Source organism: Dendrobium catenatum, unplaced genomic scaffold (assembly GCF_001605985.2).
Source record: "Dendrobium catenatum unplaced genomic scaffold, ASM160598v2 fragScaff_scaffold_1381, whole genome shotgun sequence".
Taxonomy (NCBI): domain Eukaryota; kingdom Viridiplantae; phylum Streptophyta; class Magnoliopsida; order Asparagales; family Orchidaceae; genus Dendrobium; species Dendrobium catenatum.
In genome coordinates, this window is record NW_021319843.1 from 980,924 (window position 1) to 1,006,038 (window position 25,115).

A 25,115-nucleotide genomic window follows, 5' to 3' on the forward strand; every position below is an offset into this window, starting at 1 on the left:
ATATTTCTCTACCGCCGCGAATACTCCTGGACGCAACAAGTATTTAGAAAAAAAAAATTACGTAAGGATATCATGAAGTGTTTTGAGTTAGGATGAGTTTCAAATTTTTTTAGATTTATAACTAATGCTTCGTTTGGGATGACTTTTTTTACTGCTAGTTAAAACATCTTTTTTAGATTTTTTGTACTAAAAAGTTGTTTTTAGAAGTAGGAAAAAAATTGTCCCAAACGAAGCCTAAGACTAATACGATTTATGATTATATATATAACTGCTAATCATAACACAAATTCAAACACTCTTAGTCCTATCTAATATAAAATATCTTTATGTTTTTTTTATTGATTAAAAAAAAATGCCCGAAAAATTTTCATAGAAGATCCCATACAGAAGTGGCATTCGGATCCTCCTTAGTTACCACACATGGAAACTTGGCCATCCAATCGTGATCACTATTTTCTAATGGAGAATTTTAATCATCTAAATTAAATTGAAGGCCAGGATTAATTACCTTGCTGTTGCTGTTAAACAGGAAGCAACAGAGGAATGCGTTCAAACTTTGAACGGGCCTTCAGTTTAACACTGGCGAGGAGAAAAAAAGAGTGCGACGGCAGGAGATAGAGAGAGACGGCAGGAGATAGAGAGAGAGAGTGACGAGGTCGATGTACTGAGATTAGAGAGAGAGAGAGAGGGCGAACAGGTGAAAGATCTTCGTTTATTTGTTTCCTACCATCTCGTCTTGGTTTCTTTTTTTTGCCCCCTTCTCCTCTTCTCTGCCCATCTCTCCCAATCTACCCGCATTCATTCCTTGCTTCTCACTTTCCAATTCACGAGATCCCCATCTCTTCATTTCCTTACCCTTTCTTGTTCACACACTCTATCTCTTTCATATCTCTCCGATCTGCCATCTTCATTTTCCTCTCCCTCTTCTTCCTCTCCTATTTCATGTCTTCTTCTCTAAAGTCGCAATCTTGCGCCATCCTCTTCCGTTTCTGCGGCCATTTCAGCTAGCAAGAGCCACGGGCTGCCAGCACTGCCGCAGATCTAAGCGGAAACTACGAGGCTTTTTGGCGAGATGTCCAGGTCGGATTCTCAGAAACCCTTGTCGGCAGAGTCCATCTCAGATCGCTTCGACGCCGCACTTAGCTTCGAGGGTAACAAGCCCGATGCCAAGAACTTCGATCACCTCGACTCACCCGTCTCGCCCCTCCGTACCGGCGCTGCCGCCGCTCCCGCCACCAGCAGCAGCTCGAGCTCTTCTGGCTCGTTCTCCGGAAAGCCCTTACCCAATGCCGCACTCTCCGCCACGAAATCCGATGACGTAGCAAGACGCAATCACTCTGGCGAGCTTTCCGGGTCAAGTCACGGCAGCCCTAACCGTAGGCCGGTACATCGTCGGTCCGGATCTGGCCAGCTTGTCTTCTCCAGCTCGGCTAACTCTCCGGCAACCAATGTCCTACCAGCAGGGAATATTTGTCCCTCCGGGAAGATAGGAAAGACGGGGATGATGAGTCGAAGCACTGCGAGGAGCGATGTGCTTGGATCTGGTTCAGCGAATTATGGGCACGGGAGCATAATGAGGGGCGGCGCCGTTGGGGTTGGGGCGGAAATGAGGAATTTGAGGTCGATGAGAGTGGATCCAGAGGAGGTAACGAAAGCTGGAAACGAGCATTACAAGAAGGGGCAGTTTGCTGAGGCGCTGACGTTCTATGATCGAGCTATACAGATCTATCCTTGCAATGCTGCTTGCTGGAATAACAGGGCGGCAGCTCTCATTGGGCTGGGAAGATTGGGGGAGGCCGTGAAGGATTGTGAGGAGGCCATTCGGCTCAATCCGAGTTATGCCAAGGCTCACCATAGGCTTGCTTGTTTACATCTAAGGTAAGGTTTGCTTTGCTGATTCGTCTCTGTGTGTTCCATCCATTTTTTTCTGTAAAGATATGGCATTTGCAGCTAGAATGATCTTATTGGAGTAACTGCGCAAGCCCTGTACTGTGTTCCTGTTGATATATGATTTCATTTATGCTTAACCTTCAATGTTATCAATGTAATTACAACAAAGATCGTGCTTTACCTCTTCCTTATACGAAAATGCTTTATTGCATATTTTTAGTGATGATTTTGTATTGGTGCTAGTATGCTTTTATATTGGGTGACTGCAAATGCACTTGTGCTGAATCTGTGTTGTGTTGTTCTTGATGTTGCATTTCGTCGGTGGTTTGTTTGCAAGGTTGAGTTTTTCTTAAGAAATATTAATCATTGTGTCATTGCGTGTTATTATTATTATTATTATTATTATTATTATTATTATTATTTGTGCTTAGAAGGCATATTAATCTATTTTGAGCAACTAAGGTTTCCTTTGGGACGGCTTTCTTACTGCTTCTTAAAACAACTTTTTAGTATAAAAATTTAAATTTTTATATTAAAAAATTGCTTTAAGAAGTAGTAAGAAAGCCATCCCAAATGAAGCCTAAGGATGCTTCCCCATTGGGTTGATGAATGCAATCTGTCTCCACTGCATTACTGGTTATATGAAAATATTTTTTGCCATTATGTTCTTATTTCCTGCATGACTAGCTTATGATCTTGCTAAAATTATATGTAATTTTAACCAAAATCAGCCAATTCCTATTGTTCAGAATACGTTAACTTAGATTTCGTTTGGGGCGGCTTTTTTATTGCTTCTTAAAGTAATTTTTTTAGTATAAAATTTTTAATTTTTGTACTAAAAAGTTGCTTTAAGAAACAGTAAGAAAGCTGTCCCAAACGAAACCTTAATCTTTGAATCAGGAAATGATAACTCTATTCAACATTCTTACTCATATTTCCATGTAACGAGATGTAGCTATTATTGCAGTTATGCGTGATTGATCTTTCCTTGCATGAAAAGTGTGTCTAACTTCTTTTACTAAAAATCTTTTTGTACCTATGATTTCTTCTGGCTTATGTTTGGCATTGCTTTGTTTCTGTTTTACGGTTTTGTTTCTGATTTGTTATTTTTTAAATAAAATATAATTATGCTGGCATATTTTATAAAACAAAAAAAGCCCTTCTGAATTAAAAAGTTAGATTCTACAATGCATATTTTATATAAATAATAAGCACTGAGTAGTACTTAAATAATGATATAGAACATGGATGTGACTTGTGAGTAGGTTTACCGAAACATTCTCTCTGTAATATAGATGTAGGCCTACATAACCCTTCATCTCTAGCTTTTCTTGCTGAATTGATTTACTGGAATATGAAAACAAGTCAAAGCACTGCGAAAGGTGTTTTCTGAATTTCTAAAAACATTTTCCTTTGCTTTTGAAAAGCAGAAACGAGCAGCTCATTCAAATATGGTTTATACGGATATTTTTTTTTTTGTTGCTTCTTAAACAGAGATTATACTTAAAATTTATCTCCCCCTTGGATAATTCTTACCTCAATTTGCTTGTTTTCTGTTGTGTATTGACATATAATAGTTGTTAATCAAGAATCATATTTAGTTGTCCTTCCTTTCCATGATAGTAAATCTTGTCAGATTCTTTTTTTGCTACACTGTTGTTCCCTTGGTTTCTAAAACTTCAGATTTCCTCGTTTTTTGCAATGTCTTTACTTATCTTGGCTAAGCTAATTTGTTTAATAGGCTGGGGCTGGTTGAGCATGCACAGCGGCACCTGTTTTTGGCCGGACCGCAGCCTGACCTTGCTGAGATGCAGAAACTGCAGATGGTGGAGAAACATCTGGAAAGATGCACTGATGCTCGGAGGATGGGGGACTGGAAGAGTGCTTTGAGGGAAGCAGATGCTGCTGTTACAGCTGGCACAGACTCTTCACCTTTGGTGAATTAACTCAATTTTGATTAACTTAGACTTCATTAGGGATGACTTTCTTACTGCTTCTTAAAGCAGCTTTCTTGTACAACATTTTAAATTTTTATACTAGAAAACTGTTTTAAGAAACAGTAAGAAAGTCATCCAAACAAAGCCTTACTTTTTTATTTCACCGACAAGATTCAGGGATATTGATGGCTAATTAGCTTAAAAATTACAGCTGACAGCATTGAGAGCGGAAGCTCTTCTTCAGCTCCACCACCTTGAAGAGGCTGATTCAACTCTTTCAATAGCATCCCAACTAGCTGCCAAATCGCCATCTTTTTTCCAGAACAAGTTTCTTGGTATGCTTTCAAGTTCCTATATCAGCTTTGTGCAGGCCCAAGTTGAAATGGCTCTGGGAAGGTGAGCCAGTAAAATTTGACTCCCAAATGTTGCTGATTAAAGATCTTGGATTAATGAGAATGTAGGGCGAAAAATTTGCAGGTTTGAGCAAGCAGTTGCATCAGCAGAGAAGGCCCGGCAGATAGATCCACATAATGCAGAAGTATCAGTGCTGTGGGACAAAGTGAAATCTGTGGCTAGGGCTCGCACCCATGGTAATGAGCTTTTCAAGTCTGGAAATTTTGCTGAAGCCTGCACAGCTTATGGAGAGGGACTCAAATATGATCCCTCAAACCCAGTACTCCATTGCAATAGAGCGGCTTGCCGATCTAAACTCGGGCAGTGGGAAAGGTCTCTGGAGGACTGCAATGAGGCATTAAGAATTCAACCTAGGTACACCAAAGCCCTTCTTAGAAGAGCTGCTTCCAATGCCAAGGTTTGAAAGTTTTACCCTCTTTATTTTTTTCATGATAGAAACTATTTTGAAGGCTGATCATTTGATACCTCTTTTTTATAGCTTGAGCGGTGGGTAGAAGCCGTTAGAGATTATGAAGTTTTGAGGAAGGAACTTCCTACTGACACTGAGGTGGCGGAAGCACTGTTTCATTCTCAAGTTGCTTTGAAAATGTCCCGAGGTGAGGAGGTTTCCAACATGAAATTTGGTGGTGAAGTTGAGCAAATAACAGGTCTAGAGCAATTACAGTCAGCGATAGCTCTTCCAGGTGGGCTTCCCTAATTAAAAATGCATAAATTTCTGATGATTTTTTAATATTAGTTGACTCTTAGGCTTCGTTTGGGACGACTTTCTTATTGCTTCTTAAAGCAATTTTCAAACATAAAATTTTAATTTTTGTACTGAAAAGCTGTTTTAAGAAGCAATAAAAAAACCGTCCCAAATGAAGCCTTAATCACATCACTTGCGCATTCTGCAATTCTTTGTTTAGAGAATCATATTCAATAATGCATCTCAATGCTTTCTGCTTGTTTGAACTTTTTATAAATTATTGTACGTATATCCAATGTTGGTTTGATAGGCAGCACTTTTCTTGGCTTTCCTCTTAAGGTTTTGTTTGAGACAACTTTTGTACTGCGTTTTAAAACAACTTTCTAGTACAAAAATTTCAAATTCAAGATATTTTTGTGCTACAAAGCTATTTTAAAAAGCAATAAAAAAACCATCCCAAATGAAGCTTAAATTTGTTTTGCTAAATGATGGAAAATATCAGTTGCTGGGTATTGGTAGTGCCTCAGCTTCCCTTATCTCTGCCATTTTCTTCCTAACTAAAACTCGAAGCATGAATCACTATTTCAGGAGTGTCTGTTGTATACTTCATGGCTGCATCTAATCATCAGTGTGTCCAAACAACCCAATCGGTGGATGCTCTCTGTAAGAGATATCCATCTCTAAATTTTCTCAAGGTAAAATTTGAAGCTCAGATGTTCTACTTTCTTAAGAAAATGCACTTTTTTCTTAGCCGTTTTTCTGTTTTTAACTTAAGGTGGATGTGAATGAGAGCCCAGCTGTTGCCAAGGCAGAGAAGGTAAGAATTGTGCCAACTATCAAGATTTATAGGAATGGGGCCCAGGTAAAGGAGATGATCTGCCCCAGCTTGCAGGTTCTGGAGCTTTCGCTGAGGCATTATGGTATCTAGCATTGAAATCCAGTGCTCTTGTAAACCCATCCTTTCCAATTCATACAAATCTCTGCTTTTGATCGAAAACCAGCCACACAGTAATCAAGTTAGCCAAAGACAACTAGAGAAGAATCCATTTTTTTCCATAATTTTTCTTTTCCCCAATCTTGTTCAGATCATTTTACCATATTCTCTCTGCCTCCCCCTTATTCCATTCATTGTAGTTCCAGTCTCATCCAAAGATTTCTGATTAGCCTAGGATACTCGAATTTTATTCATGGCAACCTATCATTCTCTTGTGAAGAGCCTAAACGTGATATGTACTATTACTCTAGATTTTCAGGTTCATTATTTGTTGGGGAAGGAGAGATGGTTGGTTTGGATTTTTACATGTATATACCATATTGAAAGCATTAGAAGCCATTGGTTTGAATGGTCGGCGAGGGATCATAACTGAACTATGAAGGAATTTGCTTTTGGGGTGGTAGGGAAGAGAGACATTTTGTTTTGTTACTTGTGCTACTGCTGCTATATCCTTTCCCTTCTCATGAATAAGAGACCAGGTATTCTTTCAGGTGCACTTAAACTTGTATTCTTCTTCTTGCATTCTCCTCCTATATTTTGAGGACTTTGTTGTTTAATGATTTCACAGCCGTACAATTCAACTCATTTTTTTACTTCATCATTAGTATCCTGTTATATATTACTTGTCATATGAGAAAAATTGTAGTGAGGGATCAAATTGGTCTCTAGACTTTATAGTTGTATTTCATTTTTGTTCGAGATTTTCGAGGCGGCAACAAATTTAAACTAATTTGGTCCTACCGTTCACTTTGCCATTTCTTTGGATGAAATTTGATGCAGAGGAGTTTCTCGAGAATGCAATTTAACTTTTCAAGCTTAATCCATTTGAAGGTGATTATAAAAAATCTATATATTGTTCTATGTAAAACTTCTCTTCATTAAATTTTGTCCAAAGAAAGATTGAAATTGATGATAGGATCACATTGATTCAAATCTGGTTTGCTGAAGGACTAAATTAAATATCAAAGACAGAATGGAACCTTTACTATTGCCGGGGTGATCCTTTTTAGTTGGAGAAATTATTACGTGCGGAGACCGGACATAGAGAACCATCCGGTTTGTCTCTGTGAACAGTAAAGCACAAACACTATGTTTTTACTGTTCACAGAGGCAAAACCGAACTGTTCTTTGTGTTTGGTCTTCGCACACAATAATCTCTCTTTTAGTTGGCCTGTGAATTGCGCCTGTGCAGTTGCAGTTAACAGATCTTAGCCGTTTGGGATTGAAATTAAAATATATATATATACTTTTAAGAGATTGATTAGTAACTTGAATCTCAATTCAGAATATGTGTTGTTTTTTTGTGAGGTTACCAAATTTAATTATTATTTTTTTGTCACATGTTGATTACTCATCAGGTAGGTGATACAGTTGCATTTAGTCTGTTAATCTTGGCTGCACTTTCATGCTGGGTTGTTGAACTCATTCATTGCCTTCAGTACGAGTTTCATGCTTTCCTTCTCACTGCACATTTGTCCCTTGCTCTTATAAATGTGAAAAAGTAAGGAGACTTGTGGTAGATGCCTAATAAAGATTATGGAAAAAGCTTGTGGAACACAGACATAAAAGCTTCTTTCTTAGGCTTCGTAAAACATTAAAAAGTATTAAAAAAGTCGTCCCAAATAAAACTTTTAATCTCACAAGCAAGCAGGGAAGATTAATGGCCTCTTCTTCTTTGCTGCTATTCGCTTCTTTTTTGCAAAAGAAAATTTATCAAGACATTTTGGTATCTATATATTGTCAAATGAGAAGGCATGATTAAGTTTAGAGGGTAAATATTCAGAATATTATTTTGTGTTATATATATATTTTTTAAATTTAGCTTTATTTATGGCAGTTTATATTCTGACTTTTTTTTATTATTCTTTCAAAAGTTTTTTCTCAGCATTTTTTTCAAAAATAATTTTAAATATATCACTTATATATTTCATTTTTATCACCCATATTATTTTATAAATTTTAATAGTTCATTCTATTCATTTATATTTGTTCTATGGACGGTAGAAATGAAATATTAAAATTTTAGATATTAGATATATAAATAAATAAAATGATATAAAATGATATGCATTTAAATCTCTCTCTCCCCCTTCATTTTTTTAACCGAACTGCAGGGTTCTAGCTAACGTTTAATTACATATTTGCCATTTGCCATTAGAGTCTAAGGTGAGTTGGGCCTCGTTGGTCTTTAGTCAAACTTGGCGGTTTGTGCTGCAAAAATGGGCACGAGACTAGTACATTTTCTTCTTTGCCGTTAGAAAATAAAAAAAGAAAGATATTTTGATTAATTAAACTTCGTTAGGGACGATTATTTTGTTGCTTCTTAAAGCAATTTTTTAGTACAAAAAATATAATTTTTTACTAAAAAACCGCTTTAAGAAGTAGTAAAAAAGCCGTCCCAAACGAAGCCTATATCACTCAATTATGTGAAGTTATTTATATGCCATTTTCTCACAATAATTAGATGTTAAGAATATATTTTTTGTAAAATAGGATGATATTTAATAATTAAGTTATATATTAATAAATAAGAAAGTTTACAGTGTTTTATTAATAAAAATTTCATATAAAAATATTTGATGAGATCACATACCATGACTTTTATGAGTGCAAGAAGAGTTAGGTTATTCTTAATCATTGGGTAAGAGTATATATGACTCAAGTGATTAAAGAGTAAATATTTATGCAATTGGTTTAATGCCATAATAATTTAGGAGTGATTTGATAATTGTTGATCAATTTTTTTATTTCTTCAATGATTGGGTGAGATGATTAGGGAGGATTATAAGGTTAATGAAGCTCATTTATGTTCATTAGCTTAGCCCTCAAAAGCTCATCATGGGCATGGGTGTTACTCCATGTAAATCATTATTTTTAGTTTTATTTGAATTTATATAATAAGATGTTTTGAATATATACTTTCATGATTGAAAAACCCTCTATATTATAGTTGGTTATGAATATCATGTTAGATAATGACATTCTAAGTTGCGCATCAGATTTATTTATTGAGACATGATAATCCGATTAGCCTTAAAATCAAGACTAGTATTAGGAAGCATGCACCTTTTGTTGGAAAAGTATGACATTGGATCTCGTATGTATAATGATGATAAAAAAATATCACTTGGTTTGGGTTTTAGGATATTTTGATCAATCTTGTTTCTCATAAAAATTTCTTTTGTGTCTATAATTTTTTTGGAGATTTGTATATTGTAGTGAAGCATACAGGATGAAGACATTGCGGTGTGATAATCTTCTTTAAAAGACTATCATTAGACTTCATTGGTGAGAGAATATACTTGATAGGAAGGAAGGGTTGATGCTTTTTTGTGTACAACTCTTATAGCTTACACAAGATTAAATGAATCTCATCATGCTAGACAACATGGATCACACTATCTTAATATTGTAAGAGAATGATCATTGATCAGTTCTTAAGAGTACAAGAACTAATGAATGACCAAAAAAAAATCTATTCTGCAAATTTTCACTAAGTGAAAAGGCTTGTAAAATAAGGTTTATTTAGTTCTTGGAGATATGATATTTTGTATTCCTCCCCCTATGATTAATTACATCTATAATAAGAGGCCCGCCGGGAAAACTCTCAATTAATAATGTTCATTTATGTTCCTCAATTCAATATAAATGGTTTGTAAAATGTTTTCTTATTAGAAAGGAAGAATGGTCCAAGTGGTTGAACAATATACATGATTGTCACATATAAACACAACAATTGTAAGAGAGAAAAAAAGTGACAGATCTTAATTAATGAAGATGTAGAAAATTTGGTTTTCTTAAATGAGAATTGTTAAAAAATGAACGAAATAACTTAACTTTGACTCCCATAAAAGAAGGCAAAAAAATGGTCTTGGCTTACATCTCTCTTAATTCTCAAGGGAAAGTGGTTGATAGAAGGGGCCCAACATAAGATAATACCTTTTTAAATACCTACTTGTGAGGGAACGAGTTTTGCAAATGGCTTATGACCATGGATAAGAGATGCCTACATATGTCCACTTAAATTATTTCAAAATCATACCATTTAATCTTCATAAAATGCTAGAAACTATGAGATTAAATACGGAAGAAAAGTTGTTTTACAATCTCTCCCTATGGGCAAGATGACTCAAATTTATATGAGAGTTAACAATGTAATGCAAAAATGTAATATATCTAAATATGTATATGTTGATATATCAGAGAGTCATGCAACATGAATCTGAGTCGACTATGCTCTTATTGACTAAGTATGTATTTTGTGACTTGAATGTATATAATTAAATATTATGATAAATTTTCCTACAAAGAATACAATAGAATTTTATATAATTTTAAGTAAACTATAATATGAAGACCAAGAAATTTGAGATAGCTTTTTTAAATTTTATTTTTTAAAATATTTGCTACAGTCTAACATGAATGAAGTACATTGAAAATGTAAAGATAATGCTTCTGCCACACAAGTAATTAATGTTGAAGGTGGTAACTCTCTAAGAAGTTCTTGAAAGCAATAAAAGATGTGAAATTTTAAAGAATTAAATCATATTAAATCATTCAAATTCTTTCTCTTATTGTTTTATACTACTCTCTTTATGAACTTTGTCAAAAATATATATTGGACATTTATATTAATGTAAATGATGGTTAATTACACTAAACCTTAAAATTATTACACTATTACATAAATAATCATTCTTTTCATGAGGAGCTCTACAAATGTGTTGACTTATATTATATATACCTATTGACTCTATGGTGCTTGCTGGATAAGATGTGTCAACACAATTAGGCCACTCACAAAATCTCAAGTTTTGGTCTATAATTGGATGGTAGACATGGAGCTGAAGGGTCCTAGGCTTAGAGTTTGTTGAGGATGATAAGGTCAATAAAGTCATACGATGTTTGGGCATTGTATATTGGGTATATGAGTGCTAGTCATGTGTGTATGAGTGTTGGACATATGAGCATGGCACAAATAATTACACATGGGTTTGCAATAGATTGATGGATTGGTAATGATCGAAGGTGACAAAATGGCAAGTTTGTGGTTAAAAGTTGAGCTCGATGACCAGGGAGTGGAAGTTGATAGTATGTGGCTTGGTGGGTGGAGCCAAGGAGAATCATTGGGTGCAATTAGGTGGGGTATATTGTCATAAGGGAGAAGATAAGTCGTACTAATGTGAGATGTGAAGATGCCATCTTCCAATTAATGGATATAAACAAGACTATTTTGCTTAGAGATTACCTTTTTAGTTGGTTGAGAGAAGTTACATAGAGATGAATTTTTTAGTAATGTCAAAGGATAGCCTTTAAATTTACACTTGAGCAAATATATATATGGATGATAAGAGAGTTATATCTATTGGTTGAAATTGATGATATTTGTGGGGTAGAGCTTCTATTGTTATAATTGAGTTTTTCTAAGTTGGAGATAGTCAGTAAAAAATTCTAAGAGTTTGACTAGAAAGTGATTCCCTTAGTGTAGAGTTGACATGAGTAAACGAAATATTGATGATTCAAAGACTAGCATTGAATATAATCAATCAAAGAAGTAAAAGAGCATGAAACTTCAGAAGTTGAATTCCAAGGAAATAGAGGAGAAAAAGTAAGAACTTAAGAGAAGAATATTCATTTTTTGCCTATAAAAGTTTTCTAAAGAGCATAGAAGACGACCGAATAAGTAAAATGAGTCATTCCAAAAGATGAGAAATTTGAAGCTAGTGAGCTACATTATCTTAAGGTCGTAAGGAAAAGTCTTTCCTTGGGCGGTTTATAACAAAATCAAGGTTAAAATCATCATAATTTTGTCCCTATATATATAAAGTTGATGAGCTCTTCTCGCATTTGCACGTATCATGTGATGACATAGATATCCACTAGATTAATTTGACTACGAATGGGGCCCAAGGTAACAATCAAATCATATATAGTTATCAGGTAAAAAGCCAACAACAATAGGAAAAACTTATGTGTTGACTCGTTAGAAAGGCCGGTGTACCATTGCTCAATATGCACGAGACAAAGAGCACAAAGCTACTCAGCTTGTGCATATTAGTGCCCCGAAATATTTGATCAACCTCTAAGAACTAGTTGCAATTGAGTGTTTTTAAATGTTATCTCTATAACTATCTCAAGCCATTTCCTTATAAATATGAGATTCAATAAGAAGTCAATTAAAAAAATTATTTTAAGTTTTTTGTGCATCCATCATGAAATTATTTGAATCATTTTAATGAAGAAAAATCAAGCATTCATCAAAATGAAATTTACTTAAATGCTTCCCTTAGAAAGTTATGAATAGTACCTTCAATTAAGCGGCCAGTCCAATCCAAATCTCATGATAGTAAAAATGCATCAATTTTCATCTATGATAGTATATGAAATCTAATGTCCTTATTCATGATGGTGCATAGACTCATCATTCTAACATGCATGTACCATAAAAAATATATACTGATCAATATAATAAATTAGGTTATACTTGTCTCGGCTTCAACAAATGTTCATGTTCATAAATCTTAATTCCACCACTTTCAATACTACTTGTGAACCATATATCAAGCACAGCTCCTAAGGCATGAAATCAAATTAATAATCTAAGTTTTTGGTTTTTAGTATTAGAGATTGGGCAGTTTTGTACATAGAAGGGAATATATCATATCCTGATATAAATTTATATAATCAATGAAGGATGATAAAATGAAATAAAATTTGATAGAAAAATGATGCTTTGTGTTAAAATATGATACTTGAATTTATTTATTCTTAAGGTAGCTAGAATTATGTTGTCAAATATCTTGATTAAATAGCTTTTTATTTTTTATTATTTCTTGTATATTTTTATACTTATATAAGAAGCTTTGACACAAATATTTCCTTCATAAAGAACAAAAATTGTAATTTTGATTATATTCATTATAGTAGGAATGAAATAAAAACAATGTGATGAGTCCTAACTATTTTTAGGTCAGTTGATTGAGGATTTTGGCCTTATTTAAGAGATACTAAACTCTAAGATTAATGTAAATATCTGCAAATATAATTTATTTTTTAAATGAATTAAAAAAAAAAACATACACACACACAAGCAATGTAGTAAAAAAGTTTTGATATTTTGAGCTTTAGAAAAAAATATATCAAAATATCTTGATAGAATTTACGTTAGAATGGTCTCCATTAATGGTTAGTACAACATTTGAATATTTTGAGCTTAAGAAAAACCTTTGATATTGTTCTTAGATTTGTGTTGAGGTTAGTACAACAATTGAATATCATATGTGGAATTAATCTCAGCATAAATGTCAGGGGTTGTTTAGTTTACTAGAAATAGCATGCAGAGTAAAAAGAATACAGTATAAAATGAACATAGTGAGTGCATTTGAAATGTTTGAAGTTGTTTGGATGAGTATAAAAGGAATGCATGAGATTATTATTATTTTGTTTATTTTTAAATAAAATGAATCCAGTGTAAAGTTCAAAATGATGATAGAGGCTAACCTACAGCGGCGATGGTGGACACCAGGGACCAGTGGTAGGCATCAGTTGAGGGTGGCTAGTGACAGGGCGGTGGTGGCTGACGATGATAGGTGGGGGGCTGCAGTGGCTTGCAACGTTGTGGTGGTCAGTGGCAGCAACGACCGACAGGGGGGTGACATGGTAGCGGTTGACTGTGGTGAAAGCAATTTATTTATTTTACCTCAAAAGTGAACAAAAATATTTTACATTAGATTTGGAATGCTTTTATTTAATTTTAATTTGATGAAAATGAGTTCGATTTTATTCATGAAACTCAGTCATTTAAAAATGTTAAGCGAGTTTTAATTTGGAAGGATAAAAAATAACGATTAATTTTATATAGTTTTTAAATAATGATTAATAATATTAAATTAATATAATGATGAATTAGAATTTAATTTTACTTAAAATAATAATAATAATGTAAAAGTAAATAAAATAAAATTCATTGCAGTATAAAAAAAATTTAGTAAGCTTGTTAACAAAATATGAATTCCTCTAAAATAAATTAATATTAATGTAAAACAATTTTAAATCAATATAGTGAAAAAATTGGTCTAATTGAGCCATATAAATGTTAAAAAAATTATGTATTAGAATATTTAGATAAAACAATGGTAGCCAAACTTATAAGTAAAAGTGTAGAGATTTCACAGATATGCCGGGGGTCCAAGGGGGCAGCGCTCCCTGGCAGGGTTCGACCTAACAAATTTCTGTTGTATATAAGGATATTTTTTAATTATTTTTATTTTTTTTCATCGATCCATAACAATAACATCTCTGCACAATTTGTTTAATTATGTTGGAGGCAATTATCTAAAAACTATAGTATTTTAAAACTTTAGTAGGGGCAAAAAAATCCTTATAATAAAGACTAAAAAAATATATGACGAGAGACAAATTACCTAAAAAATCATATAATAATTTTTATTTTTATTTTTTTAGCGGGTGCAATTGTCCCTCTTGGGCTTTAGGTAGATCCGCCCTTGGATATATATATATATATATATATATGTGTGTGTGTGTTTTATTTTTTTTTAATTTATTAAATAATTAGTGTAATATTAACAGTAAAAATAAATCTAATAAATTTAAATTTATTTTAATATAAATTATTCCATGATATTTTGTCAAAAATATCATTTCATAAAATGCTTTTATTATTTTCTTATTATCATGAAAAGTATTTTCGCAGGATATCCTTACTATTACAAAGTTTAATTAGGACGTTCATAATTATGCATGCAAATCAATGCTTGAGAAGGTGACTTCTTGCAATATTTAATATATATATTGTACAATAATTTACTTTGTCCTCAATGTCCTTATTTCATCTTTATGAGGATGTCCAGTACAAATTTTCTTCTTATTATCACCACTTCACCAGGGAGAAAAAATTACTCTGGATCCAGTGAATATCTTCAATAAAAGCAGAATTATTAAAGTTTCAGCAGTCTTCATTCTATTATGATTATCTTGAATTGCTTTCGCTTCAACCCAATTAAAATCGATTAACATAATAACATTTTTATTGTATGCCCATTAATTAAAAAATAAATAAAAAAATTATATGCCCATTAATTTCAAAGTAGAGTTTGGTTTGGAACAATTTTTTATTATTTTATAAAGTTATTTTTTTAGTAAAAAATTTCTTTAAAAGTACAAAAAAAAAATAATAATCTAAAGCTGTCCCAAGTGAAAGAAAATTATTTTGTGTGGAAGTCAAACACCGTTCGGAGACCGCCAGAATAAGCCACGACACCCCCAGCTCGGTACCCAGCTCGATACTGCTAGGTACCTTTGCTCGGTACCGCTCGGTACTCGGCTCAATACTGCTGACGTGGAGCATTCTAGTTAATCTCCGAACGGTGAACTTGTTCGTAGTGCACAAAGAATAATTTCTCCCCAAACAAACCCTTCATTTCACATCAAAATTCTTATTTGTTGTACTTATTTGAGCCAATTGTTTGTATAAAAATGATGAAAAGGGCCTAAAATCAATACTAATCTCAATGATCAAACTATCAAAATTGAAACAATTACTATGATATGGAAACCGAAATAAGAAACCTTGGCAATGCTAATATGAGTTTAATCAACATTCATGTAGTAAGAGAAATAAATAATTTATGTATTTAATGCTTGAGAATAATCATTAAGAATATAGATCAAATAGAAATGACTAAAAAATCTCAAAAAAACAAAAACGAAGAGAAGCTCTAATATTTCCTCAATAACTCCATCCACCAAACAGGAACCGAAAGCTAGCTCTGTATGCTAGAGCACGCCATCCTCTTCCTCCTCCCAACTCCTCAATAAATGCAGTGGTCCCTATAGCATTTTACTTTCCCAATGAAAGAGACCTCTCTCTTCGGAACAATCTGAAGAGTACCCACCAGCCAATGCAAACATTTAATGCTCCCTTCTAATCTCAGAAATATTATATATATATATATATATCCTCTCCACGAATCCCCTCTAAATATAGAAAAACATTTGGAAGAGATCGAACTTCAAAGCCAAATCAAATTAACATGCAGTTCTACGGCATTATAGCTAGCTAGTAGCACTTAATAGCAGAATTAGAATCCAAAGGTTTCATATTTACAAGAAACTAAGAACATATATCAAACTAGTTTTCATAAGTATTATCATGGCTGGTTGCTGTTAATGAACGATGGATGGATACTGTTCTGTAGAAGAAGAAGTTCATGATAGTTTGCTGGAAGGTTAAATTGCTGAAGTGGAGGTGTTAGGGTTTGCAGAAACAAGTCATGGTGGAAGCTTGGCGGCATGGAGGACTGCGGGTTTGCGAGCATGTGAGAGCTCCCTCGCACGTTGGATGGGTAGTGGTGAGTATGTTGTCCTTCATAAGTTGTTATAACTATCGATGGGTCTTCGTGTGATCGCTCGACTCTCTTCTTCACTAAACACTTCTGTGTGGTGCAACGATAGTAGCTCCTGAAATTTTTTTTTTTCAGTCAAAGAAAGGAAAAGTTCAGCTTTCAGCTTACAAGATTGATTGGTGAGAATAATTATATGAGATAGCCATTAATTGACTCTAATCAAGTCAAATTACTTTTAACCTGATCAATAATCTTTATGTTCTAAGTCAAAGAGAGATAAGATCATTTTGAATTATTACTTTCACTGTCATTCAAAGAGAAATACTCTTTTAATACTTTTTCTTTATCATCTTTAAGCTACGTGACAACAAATGATGTGGATACTGATCCACGTACGCTTCCTCTTATACTGAATTCTTTTTTATAAATACCATTGTTATACTAAATAATGTGTTGAATTTATAAAATTGGCAAAAATTTTAAAGAAATTTCTTATAAAAATTCTCATAATTAAAAAAGTTGTGAAAGTTTTTTTTTTTTTTTGGTGTCAAGATTGAAAGGTGGATGATTAAAATTGAAAATCAAATATATAAAATACAAACACATGCATAAAATGATAAATCCTAAATTTTATAAATTTTTTATAAGAAATGAATGAGAATATTGTGTGCTTGCACCAGTGCAGCATCAGTCAAGGTTAGTACTTCACTAATCATGAAGTAGAATTCATGATGATTTTAAATTCTTTCTAGGAACTAATTATTTCTGTTAATAATTCCTCGTAGAATTTTTGGCAATAGAAAATGTATTGAAATTTGATTAATTTTTTTATGTTTGTGAAACATTTTACTTTCTCTAATAGCTGCATATATATATAGTTACCTCGGATAACGGCTGTTCTTAACTGCCTTTTGGCCATATTTTCTCCAACGGTAACCATCTTCTAGGTGATCAACCTCGCTCTTTGTCATGAAGGCAAAGCGCGGCTGTCTTTGCCTCTTCTCTCCTTTCTTCCTCGACTTGCTTCTGTAATTTGTAATCAGTAAGTTCTTTTATAGAATCAAAGCAAAACAGTTTTGCTAAACACAAAGGAAACTAATCAAACAAAATTGAACCATAAGATCCATAAGATTTGCTGAACTTTTCAAAAAGAATTCACACAAAACAAATCATGGATGAAACTTTGAACACTAAGATAATAATCAGCCTCGCAGTGTAAAAGAAAAGAATTGTAGCCATAAAAGGCTATCACTAGCATTTCTAAAGCTTAGTTTGGGTGGTTTTTTTACTGCTTCTTAAAGCTGCTCTATAGCACAAAAATTAAAATTTTTTTACTAAAATATTGCTTTAAGAAGCACTAAGAAAGTCATCTCAAACGAAGCCCAAGTGTATCCTTCTAGAGCTTTGCTAATTGAGAGGTTAATTATCAGGTTAAATAGCGGGTTTATGGACTACAACTCTCAAAGAAATGCTACTTGGAGATCTTTGATCATATATAATCATGAAATCCATGCAAGACTTTGACTATCTACTTAGACAAATATGCACACAATAATGCATTGCTATAGTTATGTAGGGATCATCTCCTTAGGAGTTCGACAAAAGTGGATTGTACACTGTTTTGAAATTTCTGATACTGCTTAACTGTAATTAAAACAAAAATAACCACTCACCAGTCACCAGAGGAGTTAAAGAAGAAGAAAAAAAAAGGCAGGTTGAATATATATAAACCCTAAACTTTCAAGTGTTCAGAAAGGGTTCATATAGAGCTTATCTGTTTAGAAAAGTTTCATTGAGAACCCTAACGAATCTAAATGAAAAAGTAATACATAGCTTGATTTTACTAAAATACAAAACGTTAAGAAAATATGCTCGATCTAGATAATCATAAATTTAGAACCCTAACTTTTGTCATCTAATACTTTCATCATCTACCAATTAAGTTTGCTGACTCTGCAAAATTACCAAAAGAAAGAAGATGATCCCAAAAGAAGACACTTATCAGAAAAGAATCTATGAACTAAAAAACTAGATCGGGGAAGTAAAATCCTGGAAGTAATCCGAGTAGGCTCTTGGTTTTGAAGAATAAAATACAAAACTTGCAACAAAAGAAGAATATTACTATAAAAAGAGAATAGAATTACACTGTCTTAGCCTTCTCGTCCTCATCAGCTCCATCATCAACCCCCTTTACATCCTTGTTCTCTTCGTCCTCCTCCTCCTGCTCCTTCTCCTCATTCTTCTCATTCTTATCTGATTCTTCTTCTCCGGCAGCCTCAGTCGACGAGGAAGACACCGAGGAATTAGCAGTCATGGCTCTCGTCCCTCCACCAGCAAAAACTGAGCTGATCACGTTTTCAGTAGCTCTCGGCTCTGCTTTGCAGACCTTATGCCTATCTCCGATCAGGCCGAAAGGTTCCTGTGATAACGAGCTCGTGAAGCCAAAGTCGGTGGAGCTTTGTAGGTAATCTAAGAAGCCTGAAAATTGTGGCAGGCCAGATTCAAGCCCCTGCGGCCCCCCAGATCGTAGAGAGAAAAGGGAGTATGGGTCGAAGATGGTACTGTCATGTTGGAAGAGCTCCCCTAGCTTCTCTCCCGACATGAATTTTGGCTTGAGGATGAAAAAGAAGAGAAGTGAAGGAAGGTTGAGCGAAGAGAGAGAGAGAAAAAGAGTGAGGAGTAAGGAGGTGGGTTTTAGGTTCGTAGTGAGATAAGAGAGGTCAGGGCCAGGGGTGGGGATATGCCTTTAGCTTTGGTTGGTGGGGGCGGGCAGGGGTTAGGGGGAAGACTTTTAGACTTTCTTTCTTTATTTATTAAGCTCTAGAAAAGACAACTTGTTTGAAAATGCTTGCACTGTCAGCACATTTCTTTGTGGGAACAAAAATTCACTAAATCGATATATTTTCAACTGTTTTTTTTTTAATGATAAAAATTTTCATACTTTATTCGTTAACAAATAGGGAATAAGATTTACTAAAGACAACAAAATCAGAGAATAATTAAAAATTCAATTATAATTAGAATTTACTTTAAAAACTATCAGAGAATAAACTTAAATAATATCATTTTGCTAGATTAAAAATATCTTTCATTTATTAATATTTACAAAGGTTGAGAAATATTGAGAGCATATTTTATCACATAAGAAAATATTATTTTTTGAAAAAAATAGATAAATTAATATCATATTATTATATATTATTCTTATCTCTTTTGTTTTTTTTTCTTTTTCTATGTTTCTGGTTTGAAAAACCCTGCCTAACAAGCAATAATACTTTTTTAATGCATCATTATTCCATGTTTCAGAGTTTAAAAATTAACCTTATCATAAGCCATAAGACCATAAGATAACTATACTTACAATATCAAATCTTATAATTTACAATACATGATTGCGAAGGAACAACATGATATAACACATCATTGCTTCTTCTATGAACACTCTTCTGACTAGGATAAAAGATTATGTTATCCTTAAATCTAATTTGGTTGTCGAAGGTGAACGAGTTCACTCAGTTACTGATGGCTTCAAGAGGAGAAATTATTCTGTGCGGTTACAGGATGGTCTCCAGAGGCGAACCAGGATGCACCATGTTATTTTTTTGCTATGTACAACTGTGTGCCAGGTGATGTGGCCTCTGGACATTCTAGTGACCGCACATAATAATTTCTCCTTCTTTCATGGCCTATTACTGCAGTCTACCCCAACCACCATCATCATGGCTCTAAGGCTTCTTTTGGGATGACTTTCTTATTGCTTTATGAAGTAGTTTTTTGATAAAAAAAATTTTAAAAATTAAGAATTTAGTTTAAAAAGTAATAAAAAAGTTGTCGCAAGCTAAACCTAAATCGTCGGCCATCCCAAACCTGTAGGTCACATTGTTACATGATCACAGCCATCATCGACCATGCATCTTATCTGCCAAATTTATTTTAATTGAAGGAAGAAAAAAAAAGTTTCTAAAAGGCCGCCAAGCTACTGATCTTTCTTTTCTATTTTCTTTTTGTGCTAATTTTTCTAACAAGCAATTCGGTGGAGTGTTTTTTTTTTGTTGGAAAGAGGAAATAAAATGCGAAGAACTGAAGAAGCCTCCATCCTCCAATGATTCAGTGGGAGAAAATGTGGCAGCTGCCGGCGGTCGGGTGGTGGCGGCAGCGATCAAGTTTGCCACCGCGGTTCGAGACTCGCAGGACACGCGTCTCCTGTCAAGCACCGTCATTTGACCGCCCGAAGTCATACGGGAAATCGAGGGACCACCGACACGTGCCGAGATAAAGAGCTGACGTTCTCAGGTCGTCAAGCTTTCGACCATTTTTCTTCTCGGCATCCACAAAGGAAGTTGGACCACGCAAAGGTGGGCCATCTGATTGAGAGTTAACGCTGTCTGTGCGGTTACGGCGGGGGATTTTTGGCTCGGCCGACCGGTTCGCTTTTATTGCCCGGTTCGGAGAAAGTAAAAAATGAATAAATAATTAAATAATGGATTACCAATTTATTAAATATTCTAAATAAAAATAATATAATCAAATAATTAAAAACAAGCTCCGCAGTTGACTTCTCTAATCAACTTTGATATTATTTATTATAACAAGATTAGATTTGAATAATATTATCCAAATTTTCTTTAGATATGATAATATTAAAAATTTGACAATTTTCAATTTTTAATATTATTTATTTTGCTACTCTTAGAATAATTAGACTCCTCTATAGTCATACCGACAATTATTTTTCTTAACGACGGCCATGAAATGTTGTTGTGGCATCTGTTAAAAGGCTTTAGAGTTTGCTATAAGCTTATATTCTTCTCATGTTAATCTACCTTGTTTGATTTTTTGCTGCTCGTAATATTTACATATCAAAAGAATTGACATATAACAATGGCTTTAAATTGTAATTTATAATCTCGTAGAGAAGCTTCTTTGACTTCAAATGTGAACTAAAATATGTATTATTTAGATGTTGATGGTGAGCATTTGACATTTGGACTGAGTTTTATGATTTTTTTTTTTGTTCTTATTAGTTTTTTAAATAGGAGGATGCAGGGGCGGATCCTCCATTAGCTCGAACGGGGCTATTGCCGCCCCCTAAAAAAAAAAAAAAAAAAAATCTTCATTACGTGATTCTTGAACTTTTATTTGGTCCGATGAACGTACGTAGAGCTATGTTCGGCCAGCACTAAGATCGCAGGCACAAAATGAGAAATAACGAGCAAATACCGAGCAATACCAATAATAACGATAAATATCATTATGTGAAGACAAAATACCGAGCAATACCGAGTAATACCAAAAAATACATAGTTTTTCCTAGAAAAACTCGGTATTTTTTTATAATACTTTGTATTGCTCGGTATTACTCGGTATTGGTCTTCCTATAGTGGTATTCCTCGTTATTATCAAACAATACCTAGCAATACCGACCAAATACCGAGCAAAAATCGAGTAACAATCATTTGACCGAACGTAGATCTACGTTCGGTCAGAGGACGTAATAATAGTTCGTGCGTGATTCTTTAGGTAATTTATCTTCATTCATTTATTTTTAGTCTTTATCATAATAATTTTTAGGCAATTGCCAGCCTTAAAAGTTTTAAAATACTATAGTCTTTAGGTAATTGCCCTCAGCATAATTAAATACATTGTGTAGAAATGTTATTATTAGGGAACGATGAACCAAATACAAAGATAAATAGTAAAGAGAATTTGTCATTTTATTTATTAATTTAAACACATCTGACAGGTCGAAAAGTGTGCTGCCCCCTAGGACCCCGACATATCTGTGAAGCATACAACAATATTTCAAGGATATAAATAAATAGTAGTCGAGCCAAATTCAATGCAACTACGACATACATTTTGTAGAAATTGAATGATTAATCAATTACAACATTCTGATTTTTTTTTTGCAAACAAATCATCCATACATCAACTTAAATCTTGTTAGCTAAAATATATCTTTAGCGACCATGTTCTATTTGTCTCTTATTTTTATCTCTATTGACTCATTATCTTTAGCATCCATTAATCAATTACTCATTCTTATGCTTTTTTACCGTTTTTTAAGTTTCTTTAAGTGTTTTAAGAATTTTTGTTATGGAAAGAAATTTTTTATAATCAAAATTTTCAGAGAGTTCTAGTTGTAAGAAAGCTACTGCTTTTTTTTTTTTTTGAAAAATAATTTATGACACTTAAAAAAAAAACTTTAAAAGATTTTACTTTTCATGTAACGACTTGACAATTATCTCTACAAAAACTTATAGTCTCCTTAAATAAATCCTCATTAGTCATCTCAATTAGTATGTTTGTTTAGGATGCCCTATTTCGCGTAGATCAACGACTGAAATTTTGGCCTCACCAAACATATATAGTGAGTCAGTATCATTGATTTACAACATTTAAAAAACTTATTTGTGAACTTTACTTAGGATCATTTTCATGATTATACGACCTTAGTCTCATCTTGTACCCGAATATACGCGCATTAATTCTTAAGTATGATAATTTACGTTCACACATATTAAGTTTTTCGAGTTCAAAATTACTTAAAAACTTACTCTAAATTTGCAATTTAGGCCTCATTTGGGATGACTTTCTTACTGCTTCTTAAAACAGTTTTTAGTACACAAATTTTAATTTTTGGACTAAAAAGCTGATTTAAGTAGCAGTAAGAAAGACGTCTCAAAGACTTTATTTTAGAAAGCTGCTTTAAAAAACGTAGGAAAATCTTCCCAAATGAAACTTTATGCACCTTCCAAATAGGCTGCTGACTTGCAAATTAATATTCAAAACATTGAACAGTTTGACATTTTTGTCTTCCAAAAATATTTTGAACGGGTGAGAAAATGGAAGCCCCGCATGATAGGTTGAATTAATGCTGCGTTCAAGCCTTTTACTTTGAACAATCACAACTTTTCCTTTTGAAAAAAATAAAAGAAAGACCTGCTACTGTTTTTTTAATAATATAGTTGCCAAGTCTTTTTAGCTTGGATTCAATTAAATCTGATTGATTCAAAGCTTAGCAATCAGTTCACATTCATATGGAAACTAATTGGGATTCTTTTAAGGTTTTAATTTCAAAATATTTAGTAGAAAGTTATTTGTTCTTAGAAAACACAATATTTCTACAAAAAAATGCAAAGTTATAATTAAATTATTGGTATATTTCATCAATTATTATTTTAAATGTTAAATGAATTTAATTGTTAATTATTAAATATTAATAATAAGTATGGCTTATGGAATGAGTGGCTTTACTCTTAGAGAAATGATACAAAATGAGCATATATGTGAAAAGTTTGGAAAGTAGATGTATTAGATTTGATTTATATTAAGAAAGTTATACGTAGACTTAAAAATACTTTATTAGAATATTTTAGAAATGGGCTTTCATTATTAGATTTAAATGAGAATTTAATTTTTAAGATGACATAATGGAGAAAAAAGAATCATATAGCCGATCTCATATAATAGAATAAAAGTTTGATGTTATTATTATAGTATGTCTTATGGATGAGAAATTATTACGTGCGGAGACCTGACGTAAAGAAGAGTCTAGTTTGTCTCTATGAACAGTAAAAGCGCAGTGAACTATGATTTTATTGTTCATCACTGTGTTTTTATTATTCACAGAAATAAAATTGAACGATTCTCTGTATCTTATCTCCGCACGTAATAATCTTTCATTATGTAGAGAGATGATAAGGCTCTCATTCAATGAACTATACAGTGCTGCATATTCTTTTATTGAATTAAAAATAACAATTACTGACAACTTTCTATAATAAAAAAAATTAAATTTGATTATGTGAAATATAAAAAAATTAAAGAAAGAAGTGCCGAGTTATCATGATTGGATCTGCTACGATCTTTCTGATGGGACTCCTGCAGCAACGCCCTCGTACTGGATTCCATTAAGTTTTATCCTTAAATTGTGCAGCTTCCATACATCAGAGATATTGGAATATTCTTTACTTCTATTTTATAAAGAAGGTTTTGCTCTTAAGATTTTTGCATGTTTCTAAAAAGTCTTGTGATATGCCAAAAATATCAGATCTAAAAAGACTTGTCATTTTTCATATATCCCTCTTATATGAAATGTGATGTATCATAATTCAAATTTTTTTTTTGGAATAGTTTTTTTACGGTTTTTTAAAACGATTTTTTAGTAAAAAAATTTCTAATTTTACAAAAATTTCTTGAATTAATTTTTTTTTTACAAAAAATCAGATTTTTAAAGTAGCAAAAAAACGGTCACAAATGAAGTCTTATTTAGATTTGGGTGATCATTATTTTCTATGGCACAAGCTCTCATGTCTACTTACATTGTGGATAACGGGCTGAAAAAATATTATATTAAAATTTCGTTTGAGAGAGCTTTCTCACTATTCTTTAAATCATATTTCGTATAAAAATTTTTTGAATTAAAAATTTTTATGCTAAAAAATAGCTTTAGAAAATTATCTCAAACGAATATAAACCTAAGTGTGTTTATTCATATTCCTTGAAATTCATCATAATAATGATTCTAAGGTGGATTTTCAATGCAAAAATGGCAGAACGGCTTAGACAACTCCGCAACATGCATGATAGACAGAGGAACACATCAACAAAGAAGAAATATAGGGCATGTCATAATACTTTCTTTGACAAGACTGTTGTTTTAATGAAACTAATTAATTTTATTAGACTGATTTTATTTTATTTAAGATTAATTATTATATAAGATTTCATATTCTAATAGCTTAATATGTTAATTATAAGATAACCACGTCATAATTAATAAATCTAAAAAAACTTACAATTGTTAAGGATAATTTACACAATTGACG

At 33.0% G+C, this 25,115-nt stretch overlaps 2 protein-coding genes across 2 annotated transcripts; one reads left to right on the forward strand and one right to left on the reverse strand.

Moving 5' to 3' along the window:
* Positions 1-630: 630 nt before the first annotated feature.
* On the forward strand, positions 631-6,537 carry LOC110092280 (TPR repeat-containing thioredoxin TTL1). The gene is made up of 7 exons (XM_020816765.2): positions 631-1,878; positions 3,632-3,827; positions 4,039-4,223; positions 4,305-4,638; positions 4,720-4,924; positions 5,515-5,621; positions 5,702-6,537. The coding sequence occupies exons 1-7, from the start codon at positions 1,073-1,075 to the stop codon at positions 5,852-5,854; spliced, it is 1,986 nt and encodes a 661-aa protein (XP_020672424.1). The 5' UTR covers positions 631-1,072; the 3' UTR covers positions 5,855-6,537.
* Positions 6,538-15,933: 9,396 nt separating this feature from the next.
* Positions 15,934-19,034, reverse strand: LOC110092275 (WRKY transcription factor 28). The gene is made up of 3 exons (XM_020816761.2): positions 18,429-19,034; positions 17,167-17,310; positions 15,934-16,399 (listed from the first exon to the last, which is right to left on the reverse strand). Exons 1-3 carry the CDS (start codon positions 18,884-18,886, stop codon positions 16,090-16,092), a joined length of 912 nt encoding a protein of 303 aa, XP_020672420.1. The 5' UTR covers positions 18,887-19,034; the 3' UTR covers positions 15,934-16,089.
* Between the last annotated feature and the right edge of the window lie 6,081 nt (positions 19,035-25,115).